This window comes from Microcaecilia unicolor, chromosome 1 (genome assembly GCF_901765095.1).
Source record: "Microcaecilia unicolor chromosome 1, aMicUni1.1, whole genome shotgun sequence".
In the NCBI taxonomy this organism is placed as follows: Eukaryota; Metazoa; Chordata; class Amphibia; order Gymnophiona; family Siphonopidae; genus Microcaecilia; species Microcaecilia unicolor.
The window spans coordinates 509,622,195-509,647,710 of NC_044031.1; the positions used below are offsets into that span (position 1 = coordinate 509,622,195).

A 25,516-nucleotide genomic window follows, 5' to 3' on the forward strand; every position below is an offset into this window, starting at 1 on the left:
CAAGGACAGGACGAGCTGCAACCTTATGAGTGAAAAGGCAGAACTGTAATTACACCAGGCTCTAAAACACCAATACACTACCTCATGAAAAACACATGACACAAGGAACTAGAAAGCAAAAAATATGAAGGCAAAATACTGAACTGGAAAGTTAACTAAAGAAGTCAGACTCAGCATGCAGCAATACCAGAAAAATTGAAACTTACATGCAAAATTTCACAGATACACATTTCAAAAAGCTGACATATTCCAATTAATAAATTCTGAATAAAATACTTTTTTCTACCTTTGTTGTCTGATCATTTAGTTTTTCTATTCACTTTGGTCCCAGTGTCTTCTGTTTTATGCAGTGTCTTCTTTCCATTTGATATTCCATTTAATAGATTCAAAATAAAATACTTTTTTGTACCTTTGTTGTCTGGACATTTTACTGTTCCATCATGCTGGTTCCAGTTTCCTCTTTTCCTGTCTTTCTGCTAATTCTCCTTCAACTGCTTGCTGTCTATTTGTATTTTCTCTTCTCTCCTGTCTTATTCCATTCCTTCACTACACCTACCTTTGACACATTATTTCTTTTTTAGCTGTTTCCTCTATTTTTTTTTCTTTGCTGCCTCTCTGTTCACTTAAATTTCACCCTCGTCCTCATCCTTCTCCTTTTTAGTTTTCAGCTATCAAATTCCACTTCCTTCTCTCACCCACTAGCTGCCCCATTCCTCTTCTCAGTCCTTCCTCCAACCTTCCATTTCCTTTCATCTTTAATCAACTCTCCATTACCACATTTCTGCCCCCCCCCCCCCATCACTATCATCCTCTCATTTGTTTCCTTCCCACCTCCCCTTTGGCCTCTCCCAAATAGTTCCACCATTTGCAGCATCTTCCTCCCTCCAACCTTCTAGCCCAGCACGCCTGCTCCCTTTCTCCCCTTGTAGCCTAATATCTCCCTGTCCCTTCCACACACACATCCACACCCCAGTATCTTCCAGCCCCCCCCCTCCCTGTGGTCCAGCATTTCTTCCTCTCTCTCTCCCCTCCCTCCAATTGTCCAGCATTTCTCCCTCACTCCCTTCTGTCCCTGGATCCACAATCTCCCTCTTTTTCTCTTTCCCCTCTAATGTATATCTATCCCTCCCTCTCATCCATCCCCATGTACAACCTCTCTTCCCTCCTTCTTCTCTCCCACTGCCCACATCACTCTCAGTATCTCCCTTCCTTGCACCCTGGGCCCAACATCTATCTCTTTCGTTCTCTTCCTTCCCCTTTTAGCATCCCTCCCATCCCCATACAGCATCTCTCTCTGTCTCCCTCCCTCCCATGTGCCAACATTTCCCCTTTTCTCTTGCTGTCCCTCCCTCCTCCTCCACATCCAGCATTATTTCTCCCTCTCTCTCCCCCATGCATCTCCCCCCACCAACATTCCCCACCTCTCTCGCTCACCTCTACCTAGCATTACCCCATCACCCCAACAGTGCTCCTGTGACTGTCTCTCCCTGTCACCAGCCAGCATGCTGCCTCGGTCTTCCCCGCCGGTGCTGCCTCGGTCCCTGACTCCCTGCAGCATTTTTGTCTTCACCCGTCATGTACCCGTCGCCGTCAGCGCTGCCATTCATTCTCTCACAGGCAGCCTCGTTCCCGCTCCCCTTTACCGCGTCCTCCGGCTCTCTCTGATGCACTTCCTGTTAAACAGGAAGTGCATCAGAGAGAGCCGGAGGAGTGGACGCACAGTGTTTTGGCTCCCAAGTCATAACATCATGATCAACAAACTTGCTGTCCCAGACTCTGAGGCTCGTTTTCACCCAAAGAATGGTATAAGAAGCCTCTGCAATAATGTGACGTTATCTGGACATTATCTGAACAGTAATCCAAAGGACTGCTGATAGGGGAACAGATAACCACAGATCCGAGCTGCCATGCCATGAAGACATCCTAAGCTTATTAAACAAGGCCCTATCTGCACCTGTCTGCAACGTCCCGAGAGACAGCTCCCTGCCAGTGTATGTCTTCTCTTCAGCTCTGGAGTCCATGACAGAGAGAGAGAGAGAGAGGACCCTTCTTCGTTGTCAGGTTGTAAACTGTCTTTTATCATAGTGCTGGAGAAGCTAGTGATCCTCACTTCAGGGCTTGTATTACGTGTGCATCCTCTTCACCTTGTCTTGACAGGTACATAATTCCTCATTTGTCTACCATCAGTTTAGGTATTTTAGCATCTGTGCAATCTGACTTACACTATTTTATCTGCTGCCAATAATAAATTACCTTCCATTTTTTATAATATCCGAGCCGTGTGTCTTTCCCTTATCAGTATATGTTGGGCTTATGGACTTGGATCCATAGGGCAACCTACTATTTCCATACATTCCAGAGTGCTAAATCATACCTTATACTAAGAATTTATATTCCATGACTGCCTCCCTTATACTGAGGGTGAGGTAATCTGCCCCATACCTACCTTCTTGACTCCCTAAAGTGTTTTCTACACAAAAAAACCTCTAAAAGAAGGTTTGGGGCAATCTTCTGGAAGCCTAGGAACCTTGGACTCAGAGAGACACCAAAAAAGCAAACCTCCTTTTTAACAATAATTTAATAAGATGCATTTTAGAAGTAACTTCTGAAGACCAATTTCTGAGATAGAGATTACATCAAGCAGCTACAAGGAGAGTTATATTTTTTGCAGAAGCTCGGATAAAATTATAAAAAGTATCTGACAAATAGGTTGTGCCCAAATCTAAAAAGGTAGAACCTGGATCATCTTCTGCTGACAACTGACCACTTAAAACACACCCAAGCTAGCCTCTATACAGACAGCCACCTACAAGGCTAACACCCAGATTTCAAATGATAGCTTTAAAAGAGGCTTTATCCTGTGGTTCTGGTGATCTTTCAGTGCTGCACCCCCCTCAACCAGGATAGTAGTCTTCTTTGTCACAGCCAAAACTACTGCATCTACCTTAGGCAGCTTGAATTCTACAGATTGCCGAGATGCTACCAAGTAAATGCTACAGAAATGATATCATCCGGGGAGACATTAGAGGCTGTTTTCCAAGGCATTTACAGGCACATGCAAAGTCAGCTTTGAGGCCAGTGACATCTCCTCTCTTCCAGCTACATCTGACTGATCCTGCTACAGAATGCCAGAAGGTGCAAGTCTAAAGGAGTAGATCCCACACCTCTGGAGCCACTTCAGAGCTACAAGGAGAAAGGAGAAAGCTACTCTGTCCAAATGAATGGGGAAGTGTAAAGGATGAAAACTGAGAGAAGCAAAACTAATACTAGTATGGGGACTGACGGACCATCAAGTCATGCAAATCTGGTGCCTTCCTCCTACTTCTATTACAACTGTGAGTAATGTGTCCTCTTTCCTTGGGTGGTAAAATTTAACTCCCCAACCCACTGCTCTTATGGAAGCTGTTAGGTCTCCAGTTACTATGAAACCTCAGACCCCATCAAACATGATTCTATGGAAGCACCCTCCTCTAGATCTTCAGTCAGAGGATCACTTCCAATGCCTGTCCCAGTTAAATTGACATCTGTGAACTCTTCTTTGTTTGTTAATAGAGTGTCAAACTCTAATAAGTAGTAGACACTTTCCTCCAGGACAAACCCGTTTTGCAAGATAAAGTTACCTATAGAAGGTTTAGGGACATAATTATATGAGTATTTGGTCTATTTCCTATAGAGGGGCATAATCGAACGTCGCCGGCAAAATAGATCACCGGCAATCTATTTTGGCGGCGGCGCTACAGCTGGCCGGAAACAGTATTATTGAAAAAGATGGCCGGCCATCTTTTTTTTTCGATAATACGGTTTAGCCCGGCCAAATGCCAGAGTTCACCGGATTTGAGATGGCCGGTTTTGTTTTTCAGTGATAATGGAAAAAAATGCCGGCGATCTCCAACCTGGCGACATCCAAGGCATTTGGTCATGGGAGGAGCCAGCATTTGTAGTGCACTGGTCCCCCTGACATGCCAGGACAGCAACTGGGCACCCTAGGGGGTACTTCTAAAAATTAAAAAAAAATATATACAAATACCTCCCAGGTGCATAGCTCCCTTACCTTGGGTGCTGAGCCCCCCAAATCTCCCCCAAAACCCACTCCCCACAACTCTACACCACTACCATAGTCCTTATGGGTGAAGGGGGCACCTACATGAGGGTTTTTTTTTTGGGGGGGGGGGGGTTGGAGGGCTCAACATTTACCACCACAAGTGTAACAGGTAGGGGGGATGGGCGTGGGTCCACCTACCTGAAGTCCACTGCAACCAACATAAACTGTTCCAGGGACCTGCATACTGCTGTCAGGGAGCTGGGTATGACATTTGAGGCTGGCATACAGGCATGCAAAAAAAGGTTTTTAGTTCTATTGTTTTAGTGTGGGAGGGGGTTGGTGACCACTGGGGGAGTATGGGGAGGTCATCCCCCATTCCCTCTGGTGGTCATCTGGTCAGTTCGGGCACCTTTTCGAGGCTTGGTCGTGAAAATAAAAGGACCAAGTAAAAGCGGCAAAATACTGATTAACGCTGCTTTTTTTTCCCATTATCCACAAAAGCCGGCCATCTGGTAGCCATGCCCATGTCCCGCCTTCGCTTCGCCACCAACACGCCCCCTTGAACTTTCGCCGACTTGGCGACGGGAAAGCGGCGATGGTGTAAAAAAAGCAGCTTTCGATTATACCAATTTCGCCGCTTTTGCAAGATCGCTAGCCATCTCCCAATTTATGTCGGAAGATCGCTGGCGATCACTTTCGAAAATAAGCCTGATAATGATTTAAATATTTAGTTCTTAAGTGCAATGGACTTGAGATGATTTGGTTGCCTGTTACCTACTTGCTTCAAATTTTTGTATTGTACTTTCTTTTCCTTTGTTACATTATTTGTACAAATAGAATAAACAATTAAAAAACCTCTAGTAAGGACTGTAATATTTTACTGAATGATGTATGGGCCGCAGTATCTAGAATGGAAAAGATACTTGAAACTAATCTATTGCAGCTAAGTAAATTTACCAAGAAAGAAACGCTTAAATTGACTGATCAGGACATTTTGGTTACATAAACAAAATTCTTGGGGTCTTATTTCTGCATTACACAAAGAAGTTATGCATTATGAATTTACTTAATTTCAGTATATGCAGAATTGGGAACCAAATTTAGGAACAGAATTAAATCTTAAACACTAGGAGGAAATAGTTGTAACTGCTAATAAAATGTTTATTTCAGCTAGACTAAAAGGAAAATGTTTGAAAGTTATTTTAGGTTAGCATTTGACACCTGAGGTTATCTCGCATAATCTTGAATAACTCTGGACACTGTTGCAGAAGCTGTGATGAATGGGGATCATAAATATATACATTGTGGTCTTGTATTTTAATCCACACTTTTTGGTTGCAAATTTCAGGTGGTCTGTCTCTGTTTCATTGTCTCCAGAGATTTACCTCTTATATAGTAGACAAATTATTAGAACAGAAATGTATAACTTGCTGTCTGTATGCAGCTCAAGCTTCTATAGCTTATGATTTGAAAAGCATTCAGAGTCTGTCCATGTCTTTGTAGTACTAGAAATTAAGCTATGTTAATAGAGAAACATATTACCATAAGGATGGGGAGATTGGAAAAATCTGAAAAATGTTAGGGCATGTTACAAAGGTATCTCAAAAGTGTATAATTAAGATATGTATAAGAGAGGTCGGGGAGGGAGGAGTAGGAATAGGTGTTCATTTGGGGACTGTTCGAGACTGATGAACATTCAGGGTCTTTACATGTTTGAATTATCCAAGCTGTATTTTGCCAAGGAGGTTTTATTTAAGTTCGTGTTGAGTTTGTACAACAAAATGTCATACAAAATCTGTTCTTTTCTCTAAAAACTCTTAATAAATATTCAAGCTCAAAGAAAAAATAAGAAAGCTCCCTGCCTTTTTTTTCTTTATTGCTGTTTCATCTACTATAGAGGCATTAGACAAATGAACTTGAATCCAGGAGTTGGTTGTACTTTATATTTCAAGTGGTGTTTGCCACATACAAAGTTGTTGTTCATGCAACAGGCCATGAATCAGAATGGCCACTGTGCCCTTCGATGCCTCTGTGAACTTCGAGAATTCAAAAACATTTGATCTAGTTTCTGCCTCCTGTTGTACAGGAGAAGGAATCTCTCTAGACATGGACTGAACAAATCTTAGGTAGGAAATGTCCTTGTTTCAAGCAATAGGAGGAGAAGGATCAGAGGGAATCTCTGCTCTTCTTCTTCTTCTAGATGATTCTTGTGAACTAAGATCAGGATCTTAGTAATCTTCTATGCCAGTCTGAGAGATTTCCAATCATGGTTAAGGAGTTAAAAGCAAGACCTACTTATTGTTCAGAATCAAAGGTAGACAGCTGACATACTATTGAAGTAAGTTTCTCTCTGCTCAGAGGCAATGCCCAAGGATTCAGAAGTCTGCATTGTAGCTGTTTCTTGAGCTAAAAATCTTTTCTAAAAATAAATGAGGCTGCTCTAGTACAGGCAACAAAACAGATAAACAGGACTTGCCTACTACTATGGCAGTTTCACAGGAGATGTTAATCTGGAGGTCTGATTATGATAGGCCACTGGTTCCCAAACCTGTTCTCGGGGAATCCCAACCAGTCAGATTTTCTGGATATCCACAATAAATGTTCATTATGAATATCCTGAAAACCTGACTAGCTGGAGTTCCCTCAAGACAGGTTTGGGAACCACTGTGATATAGGCAAACAAGATGATATTTGCCATGGTTCTGCGATGGTGAGTGCACTGGTTAAAGATCCTTGTACTATATTAGAAATATCTCAATCTGAACTAGTCTGCAGTGCAGTTATATCTGTACTGGAAGTCAACTGAACTCTCTGATTTGGTGGGGAAGGGTCTACAGTGTTGATGAGGTTTTTTTTTTAGCTATCACAAATAGTGTAGTACGTTATTTTTCTGGAAAGATGTGGGATTGGGGTTTGTAAAGGAAAGGTTGTGCACTGTGCCATGCTGTGATGCATGCTGAAAATCTCCCTCTTAAAAATTGCTCACCCTTGGCAACTCTGTAACTTCAGATACCAGATTTCTCCTGTTGCCAAACTTTTCATATGGAAAAAAAAAAGCAAGGCTGCAAAATAAATACTCCCAGAGTACTGACAGAAAACCAAGTTAAATAAACATTGTCATTTCAAATTTTGTGTTTTGCATTGAGAATACTAAATTATGTTCAATGTAAATGAAAAACAAAATCAGCATTTTGTCTAAGAGAGCAAAGCTGGCTACATATCAGATGACCACATATTCTACATGACTGTCAGAATAAGATAGTTAAAAATTTAACGTTACCAAGGAACATTTATGCAATGAGTAATAAATTTGTGGCAAACATTAATCATCATTGAAGCAGCAAATATATGCAGCTTTACAAGAGCTAAAAATTGAGGTTCTTGAACAAGCAGGGCTATGGAAAGAGGCTGCCAGAAGCTAGTGAAGACAACAATTGTACATGATACAGGATTATTAGTCTATGCGTATTTTGGGGTTATAAAAGGCCCACTGAATATATATTTTCTTTAATTGATTTTATGTATTTGGATTTTGCTCACACCTTTTTCAGTAGTACCTCAAGATGCGTTACATTCAGGTACACTGGGTATTTCTCTGTCCCTGGAGGACTCACAATCTAAGAGACCTGTTTACTAAGACGCCTGTAGGCACACAAACCTTTTAGTGCGTGCTAAAAATTAGCGCTGGCTAATGATAGAGACAACCATAGAAATATAATGGGTATCTCTATTGTTAGCGCACGCTAAAACGTTAGCGTGCCTACAGCACGGCTTAATAAACAGGGCCCTAATTTTTTACCTGAGGCAATGGAGGGTTAAGTGACTTACCCAAGATCACAAGGAGCAGCAGTGGGATTTGAAACAGCCACCTCTGGTTGTCAAGACTGGTGCTCTAACCACTAGGCTACTCCTCCACTCCAGGCATCTAAGAAAACAGCTTATTTTGGGCTTCTAACACAAAGCAGAAGCAGCCTCTATAAGATACTAGGATTCCATAAAATTTTAATTTACAACGCGCTAGGCTCTTTTCATATTTTCAACTCTCTTCCACTCTAATCTAGCCCAGCCATGAGCCATAAAATGGACCAAAACTATCCTTAACCCTTTCACACAAGATATTATAAAATTGTGGTTACAGGTATTTGCTAAGAAATGGGGACCGAATTGTAAATCCTGGCTGACTTCTCTCAATAGTGCATTGGCGACTGAACAACACCAGAATGACCCTAGATTTATTGGGTGGTCTCACCGGGGAATTAAAATTATTTATCAATTGTTTAAAGGGCTTAATATGAAGTCTTTTTAAGATCTATCTAATGAGTATGGATTGAGGTCCTCAGAACTTTGACCAATTCTTACAGATTACGCTCTGCCATGGGAGGAAGACCATTTAAGGAGCCATGACTCCCTTTGGAAGCCAGAATATGTGCACCCTTAATTTGGCCACATTGAGGGTAACTTTATAAGTAAGGCTTCTGGTTTCAGGTTTTAATTAAAAACAAAAAGACACAATGCAAAAATAATTATAGGATGTGTTCATTAGATAAACACCAGAAAAATACTATATCCATTAAGATTCTCTCACCCTACTCCTGGCTTGTCTTTTATTCTCCACTTAGTTTCTGTGCCTTTTCAGTGCTGACAAATCCTATATCATAGCAACATATATTTGACTGCACCAGAAAGGGAACTGAACAATAGAACTTGTGGTGCAAAAACACTGATAAAAGTCAAGTTATTTTTGACTGAGGGACAGAAAAGTTTTTTTTTACAGTTCTGGTGCAAGTTTTTATGTTTTACCACCTGGTATTTTAGGCCCCTGATGCAACCCAGAAGGGCAAAACTTAGCTAAGTTGGGCGCAGTTCTTACCCCTCCACTGCTATTGTTCAATAAAATTGCTTTTGTGGGCTGTATTTTGGACTATTTAATCTTCTTTCTGGTCTGATTGCCTTTTCCTAACATGGAAATCTGACACTTAGGAAGAAACTTGGGATGAGTGCATAGAACCATCCTGTTAAAGAATTTAGTGTAAGGTGAATCAGTTACTAGCCTGAAGCTCACTCAATCTGTATGCTGAAGTCACTGGCACCAAAAATGAGACCTTCAGGTCAGGTACTTCAATTCAAAGGTATTGAGGGGCTCAAAAGGGAGCTTTTATTAGCTGGGTTAATACTACAATGAGGTCCTACAAAACCTCTCCTGCAGGAGGTTTTATGGGATGCTTCAATAGAAGAAAGCTGCCCATGAACCAAGCAACTAAAGGCTGTACAGAGATGGGGTTCCCTTCTACTATTAGTGGTAAGTGCCAATTGCACTATGGTGTATCCTAATGAAGTTGGTTTTCAAACATGACATACAAATTTAGAAGTTATTCAAGCAGTTTTTGTATGGAATAGGAAATGAGATATAGGCCTTTCCATCGCACCAGATGACAAACCTCTTCCATTTAAATCTGTAATACCTGCTAGTAACACCCTTCTTTGAAACCAGCAGACCTGTGACATGATGTCAAACAAGTTCAACATCCAAGCTGTGAAGGAGAGGGACGCGATGTTGGGGTGCAACAGAGTTCCTTCACCTTATGTGATTAATGATGGGGAATTACTCATTTGCATGAGTCTTCATCTGGAAAATTCCAGAACAGAGAACCATATGTGAGGTGATAGGAATCATGGTTCTATCCTGAGTTTCAGGAGAGTTTTCTCTGTCAGGGGAATTGGAAGACCTTCCTCCAAATCTAGGAGAAAGGCATCCAAAGCTAGTCTGCTGTGTGACCCTATCCTGGAGCAGAACTGAGGCACCTTCTTATTCTGAGGAGTGGTGAAAAGATCTATTGAGGGATTGCCACACTCTCAAAATATCACTTGAACCACATCTTCGTCCAAGGACTGCTTGTGCAACTGTAGGGCATGACTCCGCTTGTCCACCAAGGAGTTGTCTTTTCCTGCCAGGTAGGCAGCTCTGAGGGTCATTCTGTGAAAGATGGCTCAGTTCCACATCCTAACAGCTTCCCAACACAGAAGGTATAATCCTGCTCCTCCCTGCTTGTTGATGTAATACATCACCACCTGACTGTATCAAGATAATTTTGATGACCAACCAATCTCTGAAATTTTTAGAGCATTCCATACTGCTCTCAGTTCTAGGAAATTTATCTGATGGAATTCCTCCTGATGAGCCCGTGAACCCTGAGTATGAAGCCCATGAACATGAGCTCCTCAGCTCAGTTTGGATGCATCCATCATGAGCATTTTTTGATAATGCAGAATTTGGAAGGGAATGCCTTTTACTAGATTGGACTGCACCATCCACCAGGACACAGATTACACCTGTGACAGATATAATATCCTGCAGCCTGTGAGTGGCTTGAATCCACTGTGCATGCCGGGTCCATTGAGACTTTCTTGTTTTGAGACATGCCAGGAACGGTACGTGCACTGCCAAGGCAACATAGCCAAACATTCTCAACCTGTTCTGTGCTGATGCTAACTTCTTTGGATTACTACCATTATAGAGACTATTGGTGATCTTCTGCTGTGGTAGAAAGGCTTTTGCCTGAGACCTTTCTAGCAGAGCTCCAATGAATTCCAACTGTAATGATGGGTTTAGGTGGGACTTGGGGTAGTTTATAATAAAACCTAGTAATTCTAGTACCTGGATGGTTGTGTGCACCAGTCTTTCTGCCTCTTCTTGAGATGTGCTCTTTACCGGCCAATCATCCAAACAGGAAAACACATACATTCCCATTTTGTGTAGATCTGACTGCATTTTGTGAGAGCTGATGTGAGGCCAAATGGCAATATGAGATACTGTGCTAGGCCTGGAGATTGGCTCAGCATGGAGTCTACACTTTAGCTGACCTTTCATGCATGATTTTTGGTACAAGTCTGAACAGTCTGCATAAAAGGAGCTCAGGCAGTCTGCGAGAAACAGGATGTGCTACCTGCTTAGCTGAACTTGTGGTTAAAGATCAGTTGGAGACTGTGGTCAAAGGTCAGTAGGAGACTGTGTGTGCAGAGGGAACAAACAGGAGATGAGTCAAGTTGCCTGACTATGAAATCACCTGTCTGTTATGGACTATAATAGTAGTAGAAAGCCCCCACACCCTCAGGTTGAAGCCCTCCACTGATGTGTGTGTTGCAGATTTCCCAAACTTCTCTCAGGTTTCGCTGAAGAGGAGCTATACCAGCTGATGGACACTAAGATGTTTCAAAGTTTGGTGATGTATATTTAATCTTCTTCTAATAAATGTCTGTATTTCTTTAGTATTTGTGTAAGTGTGTTTTCTTACTTTTACTCACTGGGATCCAAACTGACCTAGTACAGATAGTGATAGTGGTTTTTCCCTATGACGACTCTTGAGATACCTCCTCTGACTAGGAAGTATCTCTATGAGGGTGAAAGTATCCTTTAAGTCCACAGAACATAGCCCCAGCCTCCCTTTTGTAGAAAAGAAATTAGGATACCCATGGAAACTATTTTGAATCCAGGAGTTGGTTGTACTTTCCATTTCCTTATTAAGAACATATTCAGGGCCCTTAAGTCTAGGATGGTACGACTCTTCCTGCCTATTTTATGACCATGACATACTTAGAATAAAATTCCTTCCCTCTTTCCCCTGGTGGAGCAATTTGTATCTAAGAGAGCTCCTTGGCAAGTATTCCTGATATTGAAAGCTTGACACAGATGCTATTGATGGGCAATCTATTGGAATTTCAAATAGATATAGATGGTATCCTAGACAGACGATTTTGAGAACAAACCAATTGGAGATTATAAGGGGTCAGTTCTTTATAAAAAAAAAAAACAACAAAACAAAAAAAACTGTAGCCTCTTCCCTACTGGTAGGTTTTCTGGCATGGATACTAGGTTGCTGGCTATGTTCTCATGAAAGCAGTCAAAATACTTCTCCTGGTTTTGGCTGTGGCACTGATCGTTTGTTTTGGGCTCTCTGCTGTTTGGTTCAAACATGAGATCCTTAACTAGACTGTGGAGAGTGGGAGGGAGAAGGATACCTACACCTTAGAGAGTAATAGGATCTCCTTTGCCTTATGCTCTGGTATCTCTTAGAAAAGGAGGAGGAGCCTGGGTTAGAAGTGGGCCTGAAAAGAGTTTTAAGAGTGTCACTGTGATGCTTGCTTAGGATACCACCCTCCTGCTTCTTAGCTCCAAAGAGATTCTCTCCATGGCATGGCACATCAGCAAGCTTCTCTTGTAAATTCTATAGGTGGTCTAAAGCCCAGATCCAGCAAGTCTCTGAGCACCAATATCTATAGCAGAAGCTCTCAATAATGTATTAAGAATATCATAGGTTGCTAGGATCATATATTTTCTGTACTGTTTCCCTTTTTCCACTAGTGAACAAAGTTGCCTGGCCTTCTCTAGAGAAACAGTGTCTGCAAATCCATCAACTCTGTGCACAATATTCTGCAAATACATGCCCACGAAGAGCTGATAGGAAACAATGCAGGAAGTAAGAATGGAATTCTGAAGAAACAATGCAAGAAGCATGGAATGATGAAGAAACAAAGCAGGAAGTAAGCATGGAATTCTGAAAAAAAAAAACCTCTCTCCCAAAAGACCTCAGTGTCTGAGCTCCTCTCCCCAGTGGAAATCAAGGAATAAATCTTGAAACTCCTAGCTCTTTTGAGAGCATAAGAATGACCATACTGGGATAGACAAAGGGTCCATCTAGTTCAGTATCCTGTTTCCAATAGAGGCCAGTCCAGGTCACAAGTACCCAGAGAGTTCCAAAAAGTAGTGAGATTGCATGATACTTAACCCCAGCAAGAGCTGATTCAAGCACCATGGAACTGTGAGAAAGCTGCTGTTTCTAGAATCTGGGAGTCCTCTGGACTCACAGAGTCAACCCTTTTGTCAATAGGTGCTAGAGAAAGGGGGCCCTCCCACATTCTCATCTGTATATTCTTCAGGATTCTGTGACTAGAAACTGTCCTGAGCTGTGTCCTGTGACCTCTTCTTTTCTCCATCTATACTTCTTCCCTTGGTACTCTTATCTCATCCCATGGTTTTCAGTATCATCTTTATGCTGATGACTCCCAGATCTACCTCTTCACACCAGAAATCTCAGCCAAAATCCAGGCCAAAGTATCAGCCTGCCTGTCTGACATTGCTGCCTGGATGTCTCAGCGTCATCTGAAACTAAACATGCTATGATTTATTTCCTCCCATGCGCAGCCTTTCCAGCGGTAATCGGCAGTTGGCACATGCCGACCAGTCACCATGCATGTAGCTCATGAGCCCTTACCGCTACATCAACAGGTGGCATTAAGGGCTAAAGCCGGTTTTGGGTGCACGCTGGTTTCAGTTTTACCGCATGCCCTTTTACTGTCCCATTAATAAAGACTTTTTTTGCAGACGCAGTAAAATCTGGCCCAGCGCTCACCCAAAACACACAATACAATATCACAGGCCACTTTTTACTGTGGCTTAGTAAAAGGACTCCTAAATGAAAGAGAAGCAACATATTAATGCAGAATTTAAGGAGTGATATAAATATGGATTATACTAATTTATATTTTATTATTGCTATCTCACATTTTCTACATTTGTAACCGCTTTGATATAGCATTCTGCAGAAAGCAGGATGTCAAGTTTAAATAAAGAAATAAATAGGTCTGATTCAGTGCTCTCAGCAAGATGTGTACAGAACAGAGGTATAACACCACTTCTGATTACTAAACAGTATTTAAGAAACAATGAGTGCAGTTCTGTGTAGTAGCTGCAAAAAGGATATTGGCCTGTATGACAGTGGTTCCCAAACTGTGTGTGTGGGTCAAGATGACAAACAGAATTGTATAAGTGGATGGGGTCACAGAAACAGGTCTGCTCCTAGTGGTTAGTGCAGCGGACTTTGATCCTGGGGAACTGGGTTCAATTCCCACTGCAGCTCCTTGTGACTCTGGGCAAGTCACTTAACCCTCCATTGCCCTAGGTACAAATAAGTACCTGGATATACTGTGTAAACCGCTTTGAATGTAGTTGCAAAAACCACAGAAAGGCGGTCCATCAAGTCCCATTCCCTTTCCCCTTTCCCTCTGGACCTCATCTGTGACATATTCCCAATAATGGCAGTTAGTACAGAAGCCTGTGACTCAATGAATGTTTACAAAGCCCTGTCCCCTTCTTTTGTGTGGGTCTACAGTTAAGGCTGGAAACCCAAGTAGAGGATCTGTGAGCATACATTTACACACATAGGACTAGAATCTATATGGTGCCTGAAAAACTTGCATTAAAATTTTTCCACCTAGGTGTATTCTGTGAACCGCAGCTAGATTTAGGTGCAGTTTATAGAATACGCCTAGTGGTCATGCCTGCACCTAACTCTAGGCATGTCCATTTACGCCAAGTAAAAGTTGGTGTAAATACTGATGCCTAAGTTAGGCGCAGAGCAGGTGTATTCTATAAACATGTGCATAGACTTTTGGAATGTCCACAGTCTGCCCATTCCACGCCCATGGCCATGCCCACTTTTTGGCAGTGCATATTAGAATTTACATGAACCACTTTACAGAATATGCCTAGCAAGTTGTGTGCATAAATTCTAATTAATACTAATTAGTATCAATAATAGCTTGTTAAGTGGCAATTATCGGAACTGATAAAAAGCGCATGCAAATCCAGAATACGCTCAGATTTGCGCATGCAATTTCAGGCAGTGCTACTGTCACTATCATGCTTTGGATAAATGGGGTGGAGGAAGTAGATGAAAAAGCAGAGGGGAATGAAAATATGCTTTTTCTGGGGATATGTGAATTTTAAGTGTTAAAATGGAGCCTAATTGGGTAGAAATTTGGGAACCACTGCTATACAGATTAAAATGGATGGGTGATCGTGAGAGGGGTTGAACAGTTACGTTCTGAAAGACAACTGAGGAGACTTCTAAGGACACTCGAGCTAAGCTTACCTGATTTCATCAACAACGTTAATGCTTCTCCTTCTCTGGTTCCTTACAACACTCTCCCTTTTATCTTGATGCCCAGGAGAAAGAGACACAAAGGAATACTTTGCATTTTCTTTGCCTGGAAAACTTGGGCGACTGTAATGTTCAGGTAGAAGGGAAAGACTTGATCTGCAATCATCTGCAGAATACAAGAACATCAAACTGTTTAGACATTACACCTACTAAACTGTACCAGGAACGGTATCTTCACTAAAAGCTACTTACATACGTACATAAGTAATGCCATACTGGGAAAAGACCAAGGGTCCATCGAGCCCAGCATCTTGTCCATGACAGCGGCCAATCCAGGCCAAGGGCACCTGGCAAGCTTCCCAAACGTACAAACATTCTATACATGTTATTCCTGGGATTTTGGATTTTTCCAAGTCCGTTTAGAAGCGGTTTATGGACTTGTCCTTTAGGAAACCATCCAACCCCTTTTTAAACTCTGCTAAGCTAACCGCCTTCACCACATTTTCCGGCAATGAATTCCAGAGTTTAATTACACGTTGGGTGAAGAAACATTTTCTCCGATTTGTTTTAAATTTACTACACTGTAGTTTAATCGCATGCCCCCTAGTCCTAGTATTTTTGGAAAGCGTGAACAGACGCTTCACATCCACCTGTTCCACTCCACTCATTATTTTATATACCTCTATCATGTCTCCCCTCAGCCGTCTCTTCTCCAAGCTGAATAGCCCTAGCCTCCTTAGTCTTTCTTCATAGGGAAGTCGTCCCATCCCACTATCATTTTAGTCGCCCTTCGCTGCACCTTTTCCAATTGTACTATATCTTTCTTGAGATGCGGTGACCAGAATTGAACACAATACTCAAGGTGGGTTCAGCTTGGGCATTAATCAGGCATTTTCAGTGGCACTATCTGCGCCTAAATTTTACACGTGAGTAAAAAAAAAAGAGGGTGCAGAAATGGGAGGGTCATGGGCAAAACAGGGGCGTTCCTATCATTTATGCACATTGTTATAGACTAAGGAGGGATATGCGCCTAATTTAGCCATGTACATTTACACCATGTTTCAGGTGGTGCAAATGGCACATCTAAAGTTAGGTGTGATTCCTGAGCATAGGAGCAATTCTATAAACCATGCCTAACTTTAAGCGCAGTTTACAGAATAGAGCTTTCTTCTTCGACAATTTTTTCGGCACCATACATAGAATTCACCCCTGAATCATGTTAATGCAAACAAAACCAGTAGCTCAGGAATCCTGCTCAGAAGGAAGGGATCACCAGAAGCTTAGCTGGTGGTGGGAGGCAGGGCTGGTGGTTGGGAGGTGAGGATAGTGCTGGGCAGACTTATACGGTCTGTGCCAGAGCCGGTGGTGGGAGGCGGGGCTGGTGGTTGGGAAGCGGGGCTAGTGCTGGGCAGACTTATACGGTCTGTGCCCTGAAAAAGACAGGTACAAATCAAGGTAAGGTATACACAAAAAATGGCACATGTGAGTTTATCTTGTTGGGCAGACTGGATGGACCGTGCAGGTCTTTTTCTGCCGTCATCTACTATGTTACTATGTTTAGTTAGTAAATATGCCCTTTTTTAAAAACAAATATTCAGTTAAAGGTAACTAAATAAGTTTTCTAGATATTTTTAACTAGACATCCTGCCACTGAATATTGACCTCAGAATATGTGGTGTTCAGAACTTGGAAGCAAGATGGCTTGCATACTGTAATGCTTCAAACTGTATATACATAGGCGCCCCATATAAGAGGCTTGGGGAGGAGCCCAACCGACGCTGCCCCGCCCCCCCTGCCGCCGCCCGCTGCACCTTTAAATATTATATTTTTGCTGGCGTCACGGGCAGCGCCGGCATTGAAGGCATCAGCAGGCTCATCTCGGTTCCAGCAGCCTTCCCTTGCAAGTCGCATGATGGCTCCGTCCTCTTCTGACGTATTTCCTGTTTCTGCGAGGGCGGAGCCATCATGCGACTTGTGAGGGAAGGCTGCTGGAACCGAGATGAGCCTGCTGATGCCTTCAATGCCGGCGCTGCCTGCGACTCCAGCAAAAATATAATATTTAAAGGTGCAGCGGGGGGGGGGGGGGGCAGGAAGGAAACGAGGGCTGCCTATCGGGGAGCGAGGGCAGACGGGAGAGGAGAGGAGGGTTGCTGCACATGGTGGAAGAAGGGGAGAGGAGAGGGCAGGGGAGAGGAGGGTTGCTGGACATGGGTGGATGGAGGGGAGGGGAGAGGAGGGTTGCTGCACATGGTGGATGAAGGGGAGAGGAGAGGGCAGGGGGAGAGGAGGGTTGCTGGACATGGAGGGGGAGGGAGGAGTGAGGAAGGAGATGAGATGACGGAAAAGGAAGAGAGTAGAAAAACTGCACATGGATGAAGAAAATAGGCAAAAGCTGGATCCACTGGACAGTCAAGTTTGCGGAGGACCCAGCTTTTACTTACGGATGTAGGACAAGAAATGAAGAAGAAAGGCGGAAAGTAAACAAATAAATGGAAAGGAAGCCCTGGAAACAGAGTTAAGAGGACAGATAGCAGCAGAATCGGATACTGGGCCAGCACAATCAGAAAAACAAAGTCACCAGACAACAAAGGTAGAAAAGATCATTTTATTTTCATTATAGTGTTTGGAATATGTCCACTTTGAGAATTAGGTGTTCAACATTAAAAGTTTATTTACTTATTTATGACATTTTATCCCACATTAAACATGAATTAGGATGTTTTGTGGCTCTACATGAGAATTGTGAAATTATGATCCCTTGTTTCAATATTGTTGACGGTCTGCATTTTCCGTATGGGTGGTATATTGGTGTATTAGGTTCTGCCCAGTATAATATTTATGGTACAGTAAGGTTCAGAGTGTGTTTTTGCACAAAGTTGTGCATAGTGTTTTGCAGTTGAGCGATTGTGGTTAGTATATGCTTTGAGCAACCACTTTATTCTTCGACATATGATACATAACTAATATCTAAATTTAATAAAAGGTATTAATTGTGACATTTATTTTTTTTCTGTGTGTGATCAGACAATTATGGATTTAAGCACCACCCCTGGCCCCACCCCTAACCACGGCCCCTTTAGCCTCCCCAAACAGTTGGGCCACCGACCGCCTATGTGTGTATATGTTCTGCAGCAAGCTTCCTCTCATGTGTATTACTCTGTGTATGGATATCAGTTGCATATCAGTAAAATTGTCATGCATGACAAATCTGTCTCCAGTGCTTGGGCTCAGGCTCTGTAAGGCTGAACTACTTTGGAGCTGGAGACTACAGCTTCATGAATAAAGGAGTAAATATTGGCCTAGTAGCTCAGTAATGCTCAAAAAAGCAAAACATTAATCTGTAATAAAGTGACACTGTCAATACAAAGAAAACATTTTCATGAAATGGCAAACCTGACCAGTGTGTTTTAATATCAAGTAAAACTTAATCTGGTGCAGGATTCCAAGAGTACGTGTTACTGGGCATGAGTCACTATTACCAGCAACTGCACAATCCTGGAAGCACAGAAAAAGGAGAACATATTCCACCTTTGGTGAACAAACTTTATAGCTAAAATTACAAACCCAAGATTTAATTAAAAATCCAGACATGTATTATTATATCTGAACAAGCACATCACTAGCTTTTGCTAGTGCACGAGTGGCCTAGTGGTTAGAGCACTAGTTTTGCAATCCAGAGGTGGCCGGTTCAAATCTCACTGCTGCTCCTTGTGATCACGGGAAGTCATTTAACCCTCCATTACCTCAGGTACAAACTTAGATTGTGAGCCCTCCTGGGACAGAGAAATATCCAGAGTACCTGAATGTAACTCACCTTGAGCTACTACTGAAAAAGGTGTGAGCAAAATCTAAATAAATAAAGTTGAGCTTCACAAATCTGTCCTGGTTACTTCACACACTGTTGAGTTTTCAGAATATACCTAATAATCTGAATACACTGAAAACTAAATACTTACAAATTTATTTCATGCATGTTTACTATGGACATTCCAAAAACTCAACTGACTATGGGATTGCAAGTGCAGATTTGGAGCAGCAGTTTTTGTTAACCAACTGATCTGTTTGGCTAACACAATTTGTTTACATGTATAGACTATGCTTTGTAAATCTTTTCACATCCTTGTACATCTTTGATATTCTACTGTCTAAGTGCGCCTTTTATAAAGGTGCGCTAGCATTTTTAGAGTGCACTAAAAATAAGCATGCACTAAAAATCCTTACCACGCCTTTGTAAAAGACCCCCTAAAATACAGTTGAAAATGCACTACAATAGGAATTTGCTTCACTGATATACACAACGTGCTCTACACTTTCAGCATGACAGGATTATCATAGTGATATTTAAAAAGTTATTTACGAATGTTTTCTTTAAAAACATTTGTACCTTCAATTGCTAGTAGTTCTAGGCAGCTGACAATTAAACATAAGAAATATTAATTTGCAATATTACAAAAACAAACATACTAAAACAATAAAATAAACACAAAATAATTATATTAAATTAGGCACCAAAACCGCTAAAAGTTAAATAAAATAAAATGTTCTTACTTTCATACAAAAGTCAGACAAGTCACATACCAATCTAATATCTACAGGTACGTGAATCCAAACATTTGAACCTGATACAGGTATCATCCTATTTTGAATTTTTACCACACAAATGTCATTGGGACTATGGATATTTAAGAACCTCTATGACTGTGATCCTAAAGATGGAGAAGGGTGGTAAAAACCAAAGCAGTGTTAAGTTTGTAAAAAATATATCAAATCTAACCACTTAAAAAAGTTGTACGACAATTAAAAAAAATGTAAGTGACACTCCATAGGAAGCCAATGAAGGGAATGTAATGCCAATGTGCTGTGCTCACGTAACTTTGCCATGTAAGACGATGAGCAACAATATTCTGCATTTTTCTAAGGTGAATATGTGGCAAAATTATTGAAAATTGTTCATCTAGATTGGATCCAGTTCTTCCAGGACTAATAATAACTCCATTACCCATGCTTAAGACTACTGTGATATGACCAGTACTGAAAAAAAGCTACAGTTGACCCTGAGGTTTTGTCTAATTACAGACTTTTTTTCTGAACGTATTAAGCACATGGTCTTCGACCAATGACAACAATTTTTGGATACCTGCATGGTGTTGAATCAGTATCAGTTGAGTTTCATACTGGACATAATACAGAGATTTTTTTTAGCTTCAGCTTGTAATGGGTGGCTTTTTGAACTGAGGAATGGGAACTCCACAGTAGCACCTTTTCTTGATGTTAGTACCACAGCCTTTGACTCTTGTGGTGCATTCTATTCTTTTACAGCTATTGTTAGAGCTTGGCATTTTGTCTTCAATTTTGGAATGGTTCAGGTCTTACCTGTCAGATAGGGAACAGAGTATGTTTAACAATGAGTGGTCCTCAGGTTGACTTAGGATAGCATGAAGCCTCCCTCATGGTTCAGCATTATCTAGGATTCCTTTTAACATTTATATGTGCCTTCTATGTGATCTTTTGCAATCACTGAATGTTAGCTATTGATTTTACGTGGATCACTTAGGGGCCCTTTTACAAAGACATGCTGAAAAATGGCCTACGGTAGTGTAGACACGTGTTTTGGGTGCAAAGAGAAATGCCTTTTTGTATTTTTGCCAAAAATGGACGTGCGGCAAAATGAAAATTACTGCGTGTCCATTTTGGGGCTAAGACCTTACCGCCAGCTACTGACCTAGTGGTATCACGTGGTAACCAGGCGGTAATGACCTATGCACGTCAACTGCCACTCGGCACGCACCCAATACACATGTCCAAAAATAAAAATTATTTTTCGGATGCATGCCAAAAATGAAATTACTGTAAGAGCCACATAGTAGCCGGGCAGTAACTCCATTTTGGCACGTGTTGGGTGCGAGTAGACACTTATGTGGCTTAGTAAAAGGGCCCCTCAATGCTGCTTCTTCCAGCTGATGCAAATGTTCAAGATTCCTTGCAATCTATGGTTGATTGTGTAAAGCGAAGACACTTATCTGTAGCAGGTATTCTCTGAGGATAGCAGGCTTCTTATTCTCACAAGTGGGTAGACGCTGATCCGCGTTGCCCGGCCAGGCAAATTTGCCATACAAAAAACTAGAGTTTTAAGGAGTGCGAGCCGCACTTCAGCGCATATGCGTGAATGCTTTCCTGCCCGCCGCACGAACAACTTAGTTTCACTTTTTCCGCATGAGGAGCAGCTGCTTTTTGTGGTGGCTCCTCACATGCTCGGTTAGGCTAGGTTCTATGGTTGATTGCATAAAATTGGTTTCCTCTTGGTTATTTTCTCAGGAATTAATATTAAATTTAAAGAAGACTGAGTTATTGGTGTTCAGGGGGTATATACATTTGAATATTCCTCTGGAGTTTGTTACTAATAATCAGACGGTATCTGTAGGTTTTGAAGAGATATTTAGGGGTGATTTTTAACTCTAAAGTTTCTTTTTCTCCACATATTAAGAATTTGGTGTGCAAATCCTTTTTTACACTGTGGTTATTGCAAAGATTAAGTCTTATTTAGAACTTTCATATTTCAAATCGTAGTGCAGAAGTTGGTTTTATCATGGAACTTGGAAACCTAATTAATAAACAATACAGGACTTGGTAGACCATCAGGCTGGAGTCATCTAGGGGGTCTGGTGAGGGCTTTTAAGGCGAGGTCAAAGAAAACGCAGTCGGAGTTTTCTTAATGGGGGGGGGAGGTTGCTTTGTGGAGGAGAAAGGGTGAAAATGCCATGAAATCTTTGTGGAGGGAGAAGGATAAAGATTGCTTGAAAGATTTTTAAGTGGGTGAAAGTGAGAATACCTTGAGAGCTTATGGGATGGGGAAGAATGAGGTTTGGGCTTGTGGGAAGGGGGAGAATATGAGAGTGGGGAAGGATGTGGGGAAGGGTTTAAAGCTGGGAAAAACAGAGAAGAATGTAAGGAAAACCTTCTGGGTGAGAGGGAGAATGCAGTGAGAGTTTTTTTTTTTTTTTTTTTGGGTGGGGGGGGGGGGCAGATGGAGGGAAAGGGGATACAAGACAGAGCAGAAAGTGGGGAAGGGTTTGGGTCCAGAAAAAGCAGTGGAGAATGTGAAGAGAACCTGTCAGTGTGGTATCTAGGCCATACTTGCCAGCCTGGAGGCTTACTGTATTGAGTTGGAAATATTTAGTAGTAACAAAATGTAAAGAAAATGTTTTAGGTATATTCTCCAAAGGAACAACTCTCCATCCCCCTCAAGTAAACTACTCACTCACTACTAGCACCAGATGCACACACTAGAAATCAGATAGCCTTACTCTAACATCACCTCACCTATATAGTGTTTTCAGACACTTATGTTATTGTTTAGTAAAATTAAGAAGGCTGTAAAGAAATCCATCAAAATAAACCTTGGGGGAGGTAGAGTGGATGGGGGGAAAAGGGAACCACAATAATCGTTTACACAGGGCAGCAAAACAGGTAGGACCAACCCAAAGTTCTTTGACCAGCATTGGGGCTCATTTTCAAAAGACAAAAACTTCTCAAAAAAGGCATAAAGTTGCAGTTGGACGTTTTTCTTTGAACTCAAAACTCGAATTTCAGACGTTTTTCTCTGCAGTGCGTCCAAAACACAACGAGGTGTGTTGGAGGTGGGATGTGGGCATTCCCAAAACTTGGATATTTTTCTGCCAAAATGGAACAAAGCAAAAATGTCAAGGGCTAAAAGTTAGATGTTTTGGTCAAGACCTGTTTCAATCACGCCTAAGACACAAAAAGGTGCCCTAAATGATGAGATGACCACTGGAGGGATTAAAGCACAACTCCCCTTACTCCCCGAGTGGTCAGTGACCCTCTCCCACCCCCAAAGATGTGAAGGAAACAGTACATACCAGCATCTACGACAGCTTCAGATTAATTAATTAATTTATTTATTGTGAACACATATCCCACATAATCCCACTGAGGCAGGCTCCATGTGGCTTACAACATTCAAGGAAAAGAATAACAGTAATTCTAGGACAACAGAGAATAAGGTAGTAGAGGGGGAGAGTGGGAAACAATAGGAAAAAGGGATGAGGGATTGCAGGAGGTCAAGCAGCAGAGGACTATGATTGATCACATAGGTAGGTCTTCAGGGGCTTCTTGAACAGACCGTGATCGGCTATCTCTCTTAACATTAATGGTAATGCGTTCTAGTAACGGGAACTCATAAAGCAAAAAGAGGAGGCAAAGAGTAGCTTGTATCTTAAGTTTCTGCAGTTTGGAAAGTGAAGATTGAGATAAGTGCGGGACGACTTCTCAAAATTTCTATGAGGAAGGTCAATCAGGCTGTACATATAAGCTGGAGCGTCCCCGTATACAATCTTGTGCGTAAGAGCACAAAGTTTAAATTCAATACGTTCCTAAATCAGGAGCCAGTGAAGCCTTTCACGAAGGGGTTTTCCTGCTTCAAACCGAGATTTGCCAAATAGAAGCCTCGCCGTTGTGTTCTGCGCAGTCTGGAGTTTCTTACGGGTATGATCTTTGCAGCCGGTGTAAATTCCATTGCAGTAGTCGAAATGGCTCAAGACGAGTGAGTGGATTAAAGTCCTGAAGAGGTCAAACGGTAGGAACTGCTTGATACGCTTAAGAGACCTCGTGGAAAGGAACATGCGCTTCGTAACTGACGATACTTGAAGGTCGAGAGTCAAGTGGGAATCCAGAATGACCCCGAGTACCTTCAGACTTGCTGTGATAGGGATGTAGAAGTCCAGCAGAGCATCGTGCCTGGGATAGACTGTTTGAATGGGGAGGAGAGAATGAGGCAATGTGTTTTTTTCCTTATTTAGCTTAAACTTAAATGTTATGGCCAGTGTTGCCAGGTGGGCGGTTTTACCGCCCAATTGGGCGGTTTTCCGCGCCCCGCCGCGGGAAATTTTTGCCCGCGGCGGGTTGCGGTTTTTTGGGCGGTTTTTTAGGCTTCCGGGCGGCTTTTTGGGCGGCTTTTTGATTTTTTTCGGCCGCGGGGGGCGGGGTTAGTGACGTTTTTGGGCGGGGTTAGTGACGTTTTGGGCGGCGCCGATGACGTGGGAGGCGGGGCCGATGACGTGGGAGGCGGGGCTGACGGGGAGGCGGGCCCAATGACGTGGGAGGCGGGGCTGATGACGGGGAGGCGGGCCCGATGACGTGGGAGGCGGGGCCGGTGACGGCGGGGGCAGGGCCGGTGACGCGGGGGTGGGGGTGTCAGGGGCGGGGTTTGTGTTTGGGCGGGTTTTGGGCTGGTTTCTGGCCCGGATTGGGCTGGAAAAAAAATTTCTACCTGGCAACCCTGGTTATGGCCAGTCCTATTAGAGCAGCAAGCAGATCCCTGGAGTAGCCTAGTGGTCGGTACAGTGCACTGTAGAGAAGGGGACCCAGGCCCATATCCCACTCTAACTGGTATACTCGTGGTGAAAAGCGTGAGCCCTGCAAAACCCTACAAAATCTACCAAAATTTACTGTACCTACCTATAGGCAGAAGCGTAGCTAGGTGGGGCGCAGGGGACAGATTTTTGAAAAAATGGCGCCTATGCGCCAAGTGCCAGTAACTTTGCCTGCCGCCTGGTCTTGCATCTTTCTTCCTGTTTCTTCTGCTGCCTGCTGTCTCCCGTCGTCATTTTTACTGCCCTGAAGAGTTCTCCCTCGGCACCGGCGATTTCACAGTCAGCCTACTGCCAGCGTCAGGGCTTTCTCTTCAGGAGAAGCCCCGACGCTGGCAGAAGGCTGACTGAATCGCCCCCGGTGCTGAGAGAGAACTCTTCAGGGCAGTAAAAATGACGACGGGGAGACAGCAGGCAGCAGAAGAAACAGGAAGAAAGATGCAAGACTCCGGAGGGAGAGCTGCCCAAGGAGGTTTAATAGACCAGTGGAAGTGAGCCTTTCTAGTCCAGCAAGGAAGCCAACTTGGTTAATGTGTTTATGAGCTGTTTATGAGCTGCTGAATCCACTTTGTCGTTCTTTATTGTTGATCTGTAACAAGGCTAAAGCTGTTTCTGTTAATAGGCAGTGCATTAAAAGCTGGAGGAGAAAAGAAATAAAACGGCTTCAAAAATTATTGCAGCTGGTAGAAAAAGCAATTATAAACTCTGTAGTGTGTGCTCATTTTTCTTCATTATTCTTCTATACAATATATATGACCAAGATTTAAATGAGGATATCCTGTTTCTTGATGAGTTTATCTTAACTGATGTTGTACTGTGCCTTGGGAAGCTGGTGTTATAAAGATGATAGAATATATTGAAAAATGGAAGTAGAATTAAACTCACCTTTCATTGGGGCACATGGAATCACATTTTAACGTCATCTCATTTGTAGAAATTTTACATTTTAGATACACAAATGGATTATTCTGTTTTTAGGCATGTTTCAGGGACAAGTGGTTTTATAGGTCAAAATAAAAATAAATATTTTTTAATGCAGATCTCTTTTGTTTAAACATAACTAAATGGGCTATAAGCCCTTAATGCAGTCCATTGGCTTTCTTATATTTATTTATTTATAACATTTGTATCCCACATTTTCCCCACCTATT

General features: G+C 42.3%; 1 protein-coding gene across 3 annotated transcripts in view; it reads right to left on the minus strand.

The window, feature by feature from the left end:
- The window catches only part of PPP1R42 (protein phosphatase 1 regulatory subunit 42), a 133,973-nt gene that overhangs the window by 15,445 nt on the left and 93,012 nt on the right, over positions 1–25,516 (minus strand). For all 3 annotated transcript variants that reach the window (XM_030190167.1, XM_030190165.1, XM_030190166.1), the window contains one exon: positions 14,971–15,145. In XM_030190167.1, coding sequence (XP_030046027.1) covers positions 14,971–15,145 — 175 coding nt within the window. The remainder of the gene's footprint in view (positions 1–14,970; positions 15,146–25,516) is intronic.